Source organism: Podarcis vaucheri (genome assembly GCF_965113315.1).
Source record: "Podarcis vaucheri genome assembly, chromosome: 4".
In the NCBI taxonomy this organism is placed as follows: Eukaryota; Metazoa; Chordata; class Lepidosauria; order Squamata; family Lacertidae; genus Podarcis; species Podarcis vaucheri.
The window spans coordinates 17,858,764-17,872,287 of NC_138762.1; the positions used below are offsets into that span (position 1 = coordinate 17,858,764).

Sequence of the window (13,524 nt, forward strand, 5' to 3'; positions counted from 1 at the left end):
GAACTCTCTTTCCCCTGTTCTCCACCATGGCTATGCACCCTTCCCCTCGCTCTCCAAGTCTCTCTCTCTCTTTCTTTTAATAATTTTTATTGAGTTTTCCACTTAAATCATATTCACATTTTGTTACATAATTCTATGACTTAACATATTACTCTGTAAGAGCATCGACCTCCTTCCCTGCCTCTTTCTGACTTCCACATAACTTTCCATATTCTTCGCATTTCTATAAACACTTATTTACCCTTTGTCAAATTATAATTATAAACGGCATTTCCGTACGCTGCTCTGGTTCACCAGAAGCGGCTTAGTCATGCTGGCCACATGACCCGGAAGCTGTACGCCAGCTCCCTCGGCCAATAAAGCGAGATGAGCGCCACAACCCCAGAATCGACCACAACTGGACCTAATTGGCAGGGGTCCCTTTACCTTTACTAAATTATAATATTTTACCTTATTATCGGTAAATCAATTCTTTATATTTACATTGCAAAACATTTCAGTTCAAGCCTGCAAACGTTTTCAAATGTTTACAGTTTTCTTTCATATAAAATATAAATTTGTTCTAGTTCTAAAACTCTCTCTCTCCTGCACTGGACCAGGCCCCTGCAATCTCTTTCTCTCTCTGACCCAGCTGCCGCCCCCCTCCATGCAAAACCCGATACTCCACCCTAGCAACCCTGTGCACTGCAAACCCCCTCTCATTCTCCGCGACCCACCCTCTGCCTGCGCAAAAGCTCTCCTCTCTCTCTCTCTCCTCCCAGCCTTGCCCCATCCTCTGCCCCATCCTGCGATAACTCTCACTCTTGGCCCTCCTCCTCGTGGAGCCAGCCTCTGCCCACACAAAATCCTGCTCAGGCTCCCACTCTCCTCCTCCCACCAGACCCACCTTCTGCCAGCACAGTTTTGAGGAGGACAGGCGAAAAAGGTGGCGATGATCTTAGAGATTCAATGAGCATCAATTGCAGGTTCATTCCCTTCCTGCGCCGAAAGAGGTGAATGGATTGGTGGATCTGGAACTTGGTGTGAGTGACTACTGTGTGTGTGTGTGTTTGTGTGTGCGTGTGTGTGTGTGTTTAAAAAGTTATTTATTACAAAGCTTTGAGACTTTTTTTTTGCTGGAAAACAGTGTGTGGGGGGGAATGGGGTAACCCCCCCTCCACCCCATAATGGAGTACAGGTTGAGAGCCTCCGCAGCTGCTTTTCAAAATGAAACGTGGCATATCTTAAGAACACCCTTAAAAGGCTCCCTTACATTCATACCTAATTTGACCCTGAGATAGATATGGAGTAGAAGTGGAAGAAATTGACACCTAATTCAAAAGGGGGGTTGGGGGGGATGCTTTTGAACTGCACTGCGCATCAAAATGTGCGTTTTCTAAAACTTGTATGACACACACACACACCTCTCTGTGTCCCCTGCAGCTATGCAAAGCAGTTTTGCAATTAATGAGCTGTCAGATTCCAAGTACTTAAAAAGAAATGTGTTAAAATTTCCCATGTACACTAAAAAGCATAACATTCCTTGGTCTGTTGATTAATTGACACACGTTACGATTATGTATGCGTGTTCCTACACCAGCATAAATTGATCCAAATAAAAGATATTTCATTATGTCCCTGCCTTGGCTAAAACCTTTCCCCCTGGTATACTGTATGCATTTGTTTCTGTGGAGGACCATTCAAATTGTGTGAAGGCCACCTGCAGTCTGATGTAGTCCAAAGACATGTTTGCCAGTTTAAGTGAGATCTAGACCATGCATATAGTTATGCTTCTTCATTTGTTCAGATCCATTTCTGTGGCTGCGTACTCTTGATAACACTTTTCAGGTAACCAGAAGAACAAAGGCATGTTGTGCTTCTTCATGTAGAAGGGAAATGTAAACACATTTCTTCCTAAATTGGGAAAGGAGCCTTGTATTTTTACTGGAAATCTTAAGAATGCGTTCTTGCAAAATTCCTTTACATGGAGGGACGCGGGTGGCGCTGTGGGTTAAACTACAGACCCTAAGGCTTGCCAATCAGAAGGTCAGCAGTTCAAATCCCCGCGATGGGGTGAGCTCCCATTGCACGGTCCCTGCTCCTGCCCACCTAGCAGTTCGAAAGCACCTCAAAGTGCAAGTAGATAAATAGGTACCGCTCCGGTGGGAAGGTAAAGGGTGTTTCTGTGCGCTGCTCTGGTTCGCCAGAAGCGGCTTAGTCATGCTGGCCACATGACCCGGAAGCTGTATGCCGGCTCCCTCAGCCAATAAAGCGAAATGAGCGCCGCAACCCCAGAGTTGGCCACGACTGGACCTAATGGTCAGGGGTCCCTTTACCTTTATCTTTTTACCAGTAGGAAACACCGTAGGGAAAAGGAAGTCACCTAATCTTTTGACAGCAAAGCTGCTGGTGCTTACTAGAATGGAGAGGGGCAAGGCAATATGGAGGTCAGTGCCCTGCAAATACACAGGCCGAACCAATCCGGTGCTCCTCCTGATGTGTTTGAACCACGAATCTCCCTGCTGCCTCACCTCTCTCCTTTGCAGTGTGCAGAAAATGACTCTGCTTTCAGGAGGTCAGGTGAGCACTGCTGCCCCACCACACATTTTCTTGCTGAGAGGTACATGTGTCATAAGAAAGTGTGTGGTTGTAGCGAGACATCGAAGTTGCAAAGTGTTAGATCGTACTGTTGCTGTGGATCCCAGTAGTTTGCAGTTCATCACTAAAGGTTTAAACTAAACTTCTCCTCTCACCAGTAGGACTTTGAAGAACAGTGGGGCATATCTGGCAGCTCTTCTTGTTGTGGTAGCCCCTGTGGGGAAATGAGGCAAAGGTTTTCTGTAAGATGTCAAATGCTTACATCGTTGAGCTCGGACACTGAGATCCACTTCTGAGGGCTTTCTGCCGATTCCTTCACTGTGAGAAGTGAGGTTACAGGGAACCAGGCAGAGGGCCTTCTCGGTGGTGGCACCCAACCTGTGGAACACCCTCCAGTCAGATGTCAAGGAGATGAGCAACAATATAACCTTCAGAAGACATCTGAAGGCAGCCCTGTATAGGGAAACCATTTAATGTGTAATGTTTTATTATGCTTTTACAGTGGTACCTCTGGTTACGAACTTGATTCGTTCCAGAGGTCCGTTCTTAAGCTGGAACCATTCTTATCCTGAGGCGAGCTTTCACTCATGGGGCCTCCGGCGTGCGATTTCTGTTCGCATCCTGGAGCAAAGTTCGCAACCGGGAGCAGCTACTTCCAGGTTAGCGGAGCTCGTAACCTGAAGCGTTCATAACCAGAAATGTTTGTAACCAAAGGTACCACTGTATATAAATTGGAAGCTGCCCAGAGTGGCTGGCGTAACCCATTCTGATGGGCGGGGTACAATTATTATTATTGTTGTTGTTGTTGTTGTTGTTGTTGTTGTTACAAAACATTTCTGCCTCCTTCAGCTTCTCTGATGTGAAGCATAGTCATTTGCATGGAGAGAGAGAGGGAGAGAGATCTTGTGGTTTAGAGTACAGTTCATTGAGCAAATAATTTGAACGAACCCTGAGGGGGAGCAGAAGGAGTTAAATTAACAACTGGACTTCAGACTAAAGTGGAATGGCTGATAATTGAACTGTGGGGGAGATCAGAGAAATAGATAATGCAAGATCAGAGAGCTGCCAGGAGATAAAAGTAATGTGTGCCACTTTAGAAACAAGAACGAAATCCATATATGTTTCAGCGTTCTCCTCCCCCATTTCAGCAATAACTTTTATAGCATGACACTGGCGAGGCAGAAATGGATTTTTGCTTGCATGAACATAGCGTGGGTTCTGCTTTTGTAAAAAGCTGCTAAGGTACCCAATTCCCACAGTGGCAGCATTTGATGGTTTCGAGCCAAGATCTTGTATTTTGCTCAGTCTGGTTGTTCTGACCTCCTATTTCACACTGATTGCTTTGCTGGGTAACTGCTGTGTTAGTTTATTTAGCTGGCTTTCCCTCTGCCCCCCCCCCCAACACACACACACACACACACACACACACACCTACCTACCTCATCTTTTTATATTTAAAAGTGCAAACTGGTGGTTCTGAATAATCACCAGGGGGGGGGCGGGGGTTGAATCTGACAATCTTTATATGTTTTGTAATTTTGATTTATATAGCGCGTCAGATCCAAGAAGTTCAGGGGAGGGAATGAAGAAAAGAAAAAAAAAAACACCCTCTGTCTCTGCAGAATAAAATAACATTTGCTCAAATTCACTGAAATGGCCTCAAGGTTTTTTTCTGACTTAACCCTGAGTGGCAAAGGCCAGCCCCCAAGAAAGTCTTTAATCTGCATCCTTCCCCCTCCCCTGCCATTTAAATACTAATTTTAAACCTATTTTCTCTCTCTCAAAAAACAACAACCCAATATATTTTGTCTCAAAATACACATTCTGATGCATTTTTGAGCATTTGAGTAGTTCAAAATATTGTAGATAATGCATTTCCAATCCTCACGCTGGCCCAAAATTTACATAATTTTTCCATGTAGATGTTAGCACATTGTAAACAGGCATATCTCAGCCATCAGCGGACATTTCCAAATCAAGTTACCTTCCCTATGTGTTCCCTTTTCAAAGTTAATGGATTTCCAGTGGAATAGCCATGTTAGTCTTTACGAAATTTAAAGATTTGAGTCATGGCCTACCACAAAGCCATCTATGGCTGCAATCCTAACCATGTATACTCAGAAGTAAATCTCACTGGTTTCAGTTGGGCTTTCTGCCAGGCAGGCAGCCTTACTGCCTTGATTTTACAGTTCAATATAGACTTAATCCTATTTCGTTTCCCCCGCTCAGCCATCAGGGAAGGACAGTTTTGTGGTGTGTTTTTTTCTTTTTTCTTTTTTAAATAATTTTTTTATTAAAGTTTCCATAATTTTTATAACAACAAAAGCAAAACAGAACAATACAATAAACACAACGAACAAAAAACAAGTACAATTTCAAAATCTTATTTTCTTATAATTTACTTCCCCGACTTCCTCATACTTCCCCTTTCTGTATTCCAATTTCTTTTTTTTTTTAATATAGATATTTATTAGTTTTCCAAAAAGAAGAAAAGAAAATAAAAAGAAAAAAGACCACAACAGCAAACATAAGAAAAAAGAAAAATAGCAACAAAACACAAAACAAGTGTACAATATACACAATAAAAAAGAATTTTTTACCTATCAAATTACTTTTGGCATGAGCATCTGCTGAAATACAACTCTCAAGTTAATTAATGCTTTAAATTGTTGTGGTAAATATGATTTTGTATTTGACAACAGAGTAAAAAATCAGATCTCTTATTTCCATGTGAAAAGGGACAATAATGAATGATGTATTCCACCTGTTTTTAGAATCCACGGTAGAAAGTGGATTAGGACTGTAGTCAGAACTACACTTATGTGGGAAGAAGCCCCATCAAATTCAACATGGGTTGACCAAAACTACACAGAATCCCATGTTGAGAACATAAGTAAAAGGCAAAGGTAAAGGACCCCTGGATGGTTAAGTCCAGTTAAAGGCGACTATGGGGTTGTGGCACTCATTTCGCTTTTCAGGCTGAGGGAGCCAATGTTTCTCCACAGACAGCTTTCTGGGTCATGTGGCCAGCATGACTAAACTGCTTCTGGCGCAACAGGACACCGTGACAGAAACCAGACCGCACGGAAACATTGTTTACCTTCCCACCATAGCAGTACCTATTTATCTACTTGCACTTGCGTGCTTTCGACCTGCTAGGTTGGCAGGAGCTGGAACAGAGCAAAGGGAGCTCACCCCATCGTGGAGATTTGAACCACCGACTTTCCGATCAGCAAACCCAAGAGGCTCAGTGGTTTAGACCACATCACCATGCTTGCTGGACCAGGCCAATGGCTCATCTAGTCTAGCATCCTATTCTCAAAGTGTCCAGCCAAATACTTGTGGTAAGCCCACAAGTTTAAATGCAACAGAACTCTGCCCGCCTGTGATTCCCAGCAACTGATATTGTGAGGCATGATGCCTCTGACCATGGGTGTAGAATTTAGCCATTATAGCTAGTAGCCATTGATAGCCTCTTCTTCCATGAATCTGTCCAGTCCTCTTTTAAAACCATCCAAGATGGCGGCCACCACTGCCTCCTGTTGGAGGGGCTTCCACAGCTTGCGTGAAGAAGTGGTTTCTTTTATCTGTCCCCAAATTTTCCAACATTCAGGTTCATTGTATTCCCACAACAGTTTTCACAACGCCTGTGGACATTTTGCCTTTTGCTGTTACCGTTTTCTTCCCTCAGGTTACGGTCACGGATGGAGGCGCCTCTCCCAAGCAGTCTACAGTCTGGCTGGTGGTCCAAGTCCTTGATGAGAATGACAACAAGCCCCAGTTCCCAGAGAAAGTCTACCAGATCAAGTTGCCGGAGAGGGACCGGAAGAAGAGAGGCGAGCCAATCTACAGAGCCTTCGCCTTCGACAAGGACGAAGGCCCCAATGCGGAGATTTCCTACAGCATCGTGGATGGGAATGACGACGGGAAGTTTTTCATTGACCCGAAGACTGGGATGGTCTCCTCAAGAAAGCAGTTCACAGCCGGGAGCTACGATATCTTAACGGTAAGCCATCCATGGTTGAAATGAGCAAGTGCACCACTTCCAAGTTTTATAGGAAGGCTTCCCTTCAGTGTTGTTTTATGCAGCAGACTTGATGTTATGAGGACTCTGCACCTTGTTCACCACAAAAACCATTTTGGGTTTCCTTGGGATTTCCTGCTGAATGCCAGGGGGCTTTCCCCAAACACGCAATGCCAACTATTGCCAATTCCCCTCCCAGCTTGCGGGGTTGGAGGGAGTGAAAGGGAACAAACCCAAAATATCTCTTCTTTTGAAAAGAAGATGGGGAGAGCTGAAGAACAGACCATTCCTTGCTACAAATGTCACACATGGACATTGGCTAAGCCTTAAGGCGTCCATGGTGTGTGTGTGTGTGTTACAGGGGAGAGGAAGGGCAGTAGCTCTAGAGTCCGGGGTAAAAGGGTAAGGGGCTGCACGGACCTCTTGTCAACAACACCCTGTTCAATGGGGCCATAATATCTGACCCTGAGCAGCAAACCAGACTGTAACTCTGACCCAGATTAGGTCCATGAAGCAGCAGTTGGACCAACACCATCAGAAGGGTTGGATCCAGGCCCAAACATCATAGCGAGGTCTGTTGGGCTCCTTGAATTGGCACCTCCAGAGCCACTAACCTCTGAGCTTCTGCAAATCACAGGTAGAGCAAATGCTTTGTACTTTGAAGGCCCTGGGTTCAGTCCCTAACCTCTCCAGTTTGGAGGATGAGGTAGCAGGTAGTGGGAGAAACATTCAAATGTCTTCCAAAAAATTGTATAGTTCTTTATCTCCTTGACATCTGATGGGAGGGCGTTCCACAGGGTGGGTGCCACTACCAAGAAGGCCCTTTTCCTGGTTCCCTGTAACTTCACTTTTCGCAGTGAGGGAACCCTTGGAGCTGGACCTCAATGTCCAGGCTGGACGTTGGGGGTGGAGACACTCCTTTAGGTATACAGGGTCGAGGCCATTTATGGCTTTAAAGGTCAGCACCAACACTTTGAATTGTGCTAGGAGACGTACTGGGAGCCAATGTAGGTCTTTCAAGACCGGTGTTGTGTGGTCCCAGTGGCCACTCCCAGTCACCAGTCTAGCTGCCACATTCTGGATTAGCTGAGGTTTCCAACTCGCCTTCAAAGGTATCTCCATGTAGTTTATTTTCCTGTGACTAAAGGCTTATCCATACTTTCTTCTGTCCCTCTGCTTTCTCTAGGGGGAAACTGCTCTTTAGTGCCCAATGGGAGCAAGCAGCCATTTGGGTTTTCTTCGGATTGACATTTGCTCTGATTTAAGAGCAAGTTTTCCCTAGGATAGGAGTAGGGCAAGGGGGAAACTGCTTGGACCCATGCTTAGAAAGTGTAGGTCAAGCAGAAAACCACTGATAGCCACGTTTTCTGGGGACGAGCAGAAGTGTGGGCGACTCCTAAGTGCTGCGCCATTTTACAAACTGGCAAGAGTATTTCAACAACAGCTTTCATTGGCAACAACATACTTTGCCAGAAGCATCTCACTAAGTCGAATTCAGGTGTCCTCAATCAAACTGAGCATTCAAATAGATTGTTTCCCCCCAAAAAAAATATATGTAAGAATTTCGAGACTTTAATGAATATAAAAAGCACTTGGCAGACGCGCCTTAACACAGAACGTTTAATTGGAGTGTTTTTCGCTGGAACAATTTTACATGGATTGGAAATAGACCGAGGAGGAACCTAAGCAAATGGTAAACAGTGAAGTATTGAGTGGGCACAGGTGTTTGGTGGTCTGCCATGCAGATCGATAGCCTCTCCAACCCCCCACCCACTCACCCCATCTTTTTTAAAAGCCTTATCAGCGATTTCCAAGTGAGAGTAAACAACACTGTAAGCAGGTGCTTTTCACTACTCACACTGTGAAGCAGAAAAGGAGATTTCTCTCTTTGGGATCCAGTTTAATGAACGGCAACCCACTCTCAACACAGAGTGCCGAATCTAGCTGTCGCCCTTCAGCCCCCTGGTTCGGCTGCTGGTGGGGATTTGCCCCTCGGAGTGGCTTAGCTGCAGCTCTGAAGCCCCCCTCTCCCTTTTTATGCAGACCCAACCGCTTTGGATAGCAGCCCTTGTTAGAGACAGCAATACCTACTAAGGCGAGAAGGCAAAAATTCATGGGAAGCCACAGGGTGGTGGAAATTGCTGGACTGGCCTCCCTGCAAACCTCTCCCACCCCACTGCGGTTTGACATAGCCATAAAAGGTGAGCCTGGAGCCACAAGCTCTGCCACGAGTCGTATAGAGCACTAATTTAGAGATTTGCCCAAGCGGGAGCAGATTTCAAAATGCAGCCCCATTACCTGGAATGTGGAAAACCTACGTACACAAACTTAATAAGGGAGCAAGATCCTTCGCTTGGCGAGCTGCCAGGGGTTGTGGCCGGTGGCAAAAGTGAGCGAAGCAACAGCTGTGACTCACAGCGGGCTGCCTTCCAACTTACGAGAAAGTCAGATGTTTCTTCATGGACCTCATATCACACACATCTCCCCATCTGGGCAAGGAAGAGGCAGTGCTGCAGTTCAAGGACACAGCCCCCCCCACCCCACCCCAGACAGACACACTCAAGGAGGTTCCAAAGCAGAGCAATTGAACATGTAGCCTGGGAAAAGTCCAGAGGGCAAGATAGCGAGGGCTGCAGGACCACATTCGACCCCCAGGCTTAAAGTTCCCTATTTCTGATCTATACTGGGGAACATATGAAGCTGCGTTTTCCCATGCCAGACCAAAGCTTTTTCCCTCTTGTGGTCTAGGTATAATTGATGTAGCTCCCTGCAGATATGCATTTGTCCATGTAGCACATGGGGGGGGGACCTCTGTCCCTCCAGATGTTGTTGGACTACAGGAGGAGGAGTTTGGGTTTGATATCCCGCTTTATCACTACCCTAAGGAGTCTCAAAGCGGCTAACAATCTCCTTTTCCCTTCCTCCCCCACAACAAACACTCTGTGAGCAGGGACGCGGACTTATAAAAAATATTGGGGGGGCCCGGGAAAGCTCGTGAAATGTAAATAAGCTCATGAATATGCAAATAAGCTCATGAATATGCAAATAAAGTGGCGCCGCCCCCTCGTGAGCGAATAGGGGAGAGCGTGCTGCTGCCTATTAATCAGCTCCGGAACAGCTGATATGCGGGAAACCTGGGGCTAGAGGCAGAAGCCCCCGCCCCCGGGGATTCCCCTGTTCTCGCGGGGGACGGCCGGGGCTCTCCAGCTAGGGCGCGCGGCTGGCTGGCTGGCTGGGGAGGGAGCAGGTGGGGAGGAGGCGGGGGACGGCGGCAAGGGCGCCCGAGATTATTGGGGGGGCTGAGCCCCCCCAAAAAATTTTTTGAGGGGGCTCAAGCCCCCTCAAGCCCCATGGAGTCAGCGCCTATGTCTGTGAGGTGAGTGGGGCTGAGAGACTTCAGAGAAGTGTGACTGGCCCAGCAGCTTCATGTGGAGGAGCAGGGAAGTGAACCTGGTTCACCAGATTACAAGTCTACCGCTCTTAACCACTACAACACACCACAGTCTCCAGCTTCCTCTGCCTATGACAGGCATGGTCAAGCTTTGTCCTCCAGCTGTTTTGGGACTAAAATTCCCATCATCCCTGACCACTGGTCCTGTTAGCTAGGGATGATGGGAGTTGTAGTCCCAAAACAACTGGAGGGCCAAGTTTGACCATGCCTGGTCCATGGGCATCTACATTTACACAAGGGCTGATGTGAGTTGTATTCCAGCAATACCTGGGAGGTCCCAGGTTCTCCAGTCCTGCCCTAGTTCTAAACCTGTGAATTCGTCCTGTGGCATCTTCACCCAAGAGGAGCACTTTACCTGGAATTTCCACCACCGAGAGTATGGGATGGATCTTCATTAGAATGAAAATAAGCAGGATGGATTCTTGTAGCCACCTTCCAAGACAGGAGCTGAGTTATGGTACTTCTGGCACCACACTTAAACAATAAGCCCAGCTACAGATCCATACGCAATGTTTCCTCTTTGGCATGGGATAGAAGCTTAGGCTGCATTCACACAGCATTCCCCTGACATTTCAGCATCACAGTGTATCTGAGCTTTCACATCACGCAAAAGCCACTTCCGGAAAATGAATGGAATACAGTAGGATCGCATCTTACTCGCATTTAATTTCAACCTTTCATGGTTGAAGGCTGTTTGGTTGAAATCACACAAGTTAAACGCACGGAAGGAAGGAGCTTAAAAGTTAGTATGGTGCCAGTATGGTGTAGTGGTTAAGAGCGGTAGTCATGTAATCTGGGGAACCGGGTTTGCGTCTCCGCTCCTCCACATGCAGCTGCTGGGTGACCTTGGGCCAGTCACACTTCTGTGAAGTCTCTCAGCCCCACTCACCTCACAGAGTGTTTTAGAATCATAGAATCATAGAGTTGGAAGAGACCACAAGGGCCATCGAGTCCAACCCCCTGCCAAGCAGGAAACACCATCAGAGCACTCCTGACATATGGTTGTCAAGCCTCTGCTTAAAGACCTCCAAAGTAGGAGACTCCACCACACTCCTTGGCAGCAAATTCCACTGTCGAACAGCTCTTACTGTCAGGAAGTTCTTCCTAATGTTTAGGTGGAATCTTCTTTCTTGTAGTTTGGATCCATTGCTCCGTGTCCGCTTCTCCGGAGCAGCAGAAAACAACCTTTCTCCCTCCTCTATGTGACATCCTTTTATATATTTGAACATGGCTATCATATCACCCCTTAACCTCCTCTTCTCCAAGCTAAACATGCCCAGCTCCCTTAGCCGTTCCTCATAAGGCATCGTTTCCAGGCCTTTGACCATTTTGGTTGCCCTCCTCTGGACACGTTCCAGTTTGTCAGTGTCCTTCTTGAATTGTGGTGCCCAGAACTGGACACAGTACTCCAGGTGTGGTCTGACCAGAGCAGAATACAGTGGCACTATTACTTCCCTTGATCTAGATGCTATACTCCTATTGATGCAGCCCAGATTTGCATTGGCTTTTTTAGCTGCTGCGTCACACTGTTGGCTCATGTCAAGTTTGTGGTCAACCAAGACTCCTAGATCCTTTTCACATGTACTGCTCTCAAGCCAGGTGTCACCCATCTTGTATTTGTGCCTCTCATTTTTTTTGCCCAAGTGCAATACTTTACATTTCTCCCTGTTAAAATTCATCTTGTTTATTTTTGCCCAGTTCTCTAATCTGTCAAGGTCGTTTTGAAGTGTGATCCTGTCCTCTGGGGTGTTAGCCACCCCTCCCAGTTTGGTGTCATCTGCAAATTTGATCAGGATGCCCTTGAGTCCATCATCCAAGTCGTTGATAAAGATGTTGAATAAGACCGGGCCCAAGACAGAACCCTGTGGCACGCCACTAGTCACTCTTCTCCAGGATGAAGAGGAACCATTGATGAGCACCCTTTGGGTTCGGTCAGTCAGCCAGTTACAAATCCACTGAGTGGTAGCATAGTCAAGACCGCATTTTACCAGCTTCTTTACAAGAATATCATGGGGCACCTTGTCAAATGCCTTGCTGAAATCAAGGTAGGCTACATCCACTGCGTTCCCTTCATCTACCAGGCTTGTAATTCTGTCAAAAAACGAGATCAGGTTAGTCTGACATGACTTATTCTTCAGAAATCCATGCTGACTATTGGTGATCACAGCATTCCTTTGTAGGTGCTCACAGACTGTTTGCTTAATGATCTGCTCCAGAATCTTCCCTGGTATTGATGTCAGACTGACTGGACGATAATTATTTGGGTCCTCTGTTGTGGGGGAGGAAGGGAAAGGAGATTGTTAGCCGCTTTGAGACTCCTGAAGGGGAGTGAAAGGCGGGATATCAAATCCAAACTCTTCTTCTTCTTCTTCTTCTTCTTATTTTTGCACAGGGTTTTATCAGCATGGAAATAATAATAATAATAATAATAATAATAATAATAATAATAATAATAATAATAATATATTTATATGCCACCCATCTGACTGGGTTACCCCAGCCACTCTGGGTGCCTTTCAACTAATGAAAACACAATACGACATCAAACATTAAAAACATTAAACTTTAAAAGCTTCCCTGAACAGGGCTGCCTTCAGCTTTTAAGCTCTCTGCCTTGCACACCGAGGTCGGATGCTCTCTCAAGACCTCGCAGGAACTTGGATGGCACCACCAGATCTTGCAAGAGCACCCCAGAGCCTCGCTTGGGGGGCAAGGATGACTCGGTGCACAGCTGTAGAAAGGATGGTCATGCTGGGGCAGTTCCAAGAGGGTGGTTTAACTGTGCATGTTTTTGCACATAACAAGTAACCCCAGAACGTAACCCCCACTCAAAATGCAATCATGAGGTATAGTGCATGTTTGGCGCTCATTTCTGCGTTATTTGGGTCCAGAGAAAAATCTGTTTGCACCCCCTTTGACCCAGAAGATCATGGGAGTAAAGTGACAGTATTTGGGGCAGTATATCTGCATACATCTCTTTCCTGTTGTTGTTCCGCCCACATTTGCCTTTGGCCCCACCCACCACTCGCATATGGCCCCTTAAAGGCTGCACAGAAGTGAATGTGGCCCTTGGGCTGAAAACAGGTTCTCTATCCCTGCTTTAACCAAAGGGTAGCTCAGTCAGTAGAGCACAAGACTCTTAATCTCGGGTTGTGAGTTCATGCCCCGCGTTGGGCAAAAGATTCCTGCATTGCAGGGGGTTGGACTAGATGACCCTTGTGGTCCCTTCCAACTGTGTGTGTGTGTGTGTGTGTGTGTGTGTGTATATATATATATATATATATATATATATATATATATATACATACACACACACACACATGCACATTTTTACCAACCACCAAAACACAAACCTTCTGATTGAATTTGGCACTGGGCACAGGCAAATAATCTTTCAGCTATGACTCGCATCCGGAAAACTGAAAGTTGTGGATTGTTTCAGAGAGAGAGAGAAATACACATAAATTCTATT

General features: G+C 46.1%; 1 protein-coding gene across 10 annotated transcripts in view; it reads left to right on the forward strand.

Moving 5' to 3' along the window:
- The window catches only part of FAT3 (FAT atypical cadherin 3), a 460,237-nt gene that overhangs the window by 321,863 nt on the left and 124,850 nt on the right, over window positions 1-13,524 (forward strand). For all 10 annotated transcript variants that reach the window (XM_082218934.1, XM_082218933.1, XM_082218936.1 and 7 more), the window contains exon 5: window positions 6,269-6,583. In XM_082218934.1, the coding sequence (XP_082075060.1) occupies window positions 6,269-6,583 (315 nt within the window). The remainder of the gene's footprint in view (window positions 1-6,268; window positions 6,584-13,524) is intronic.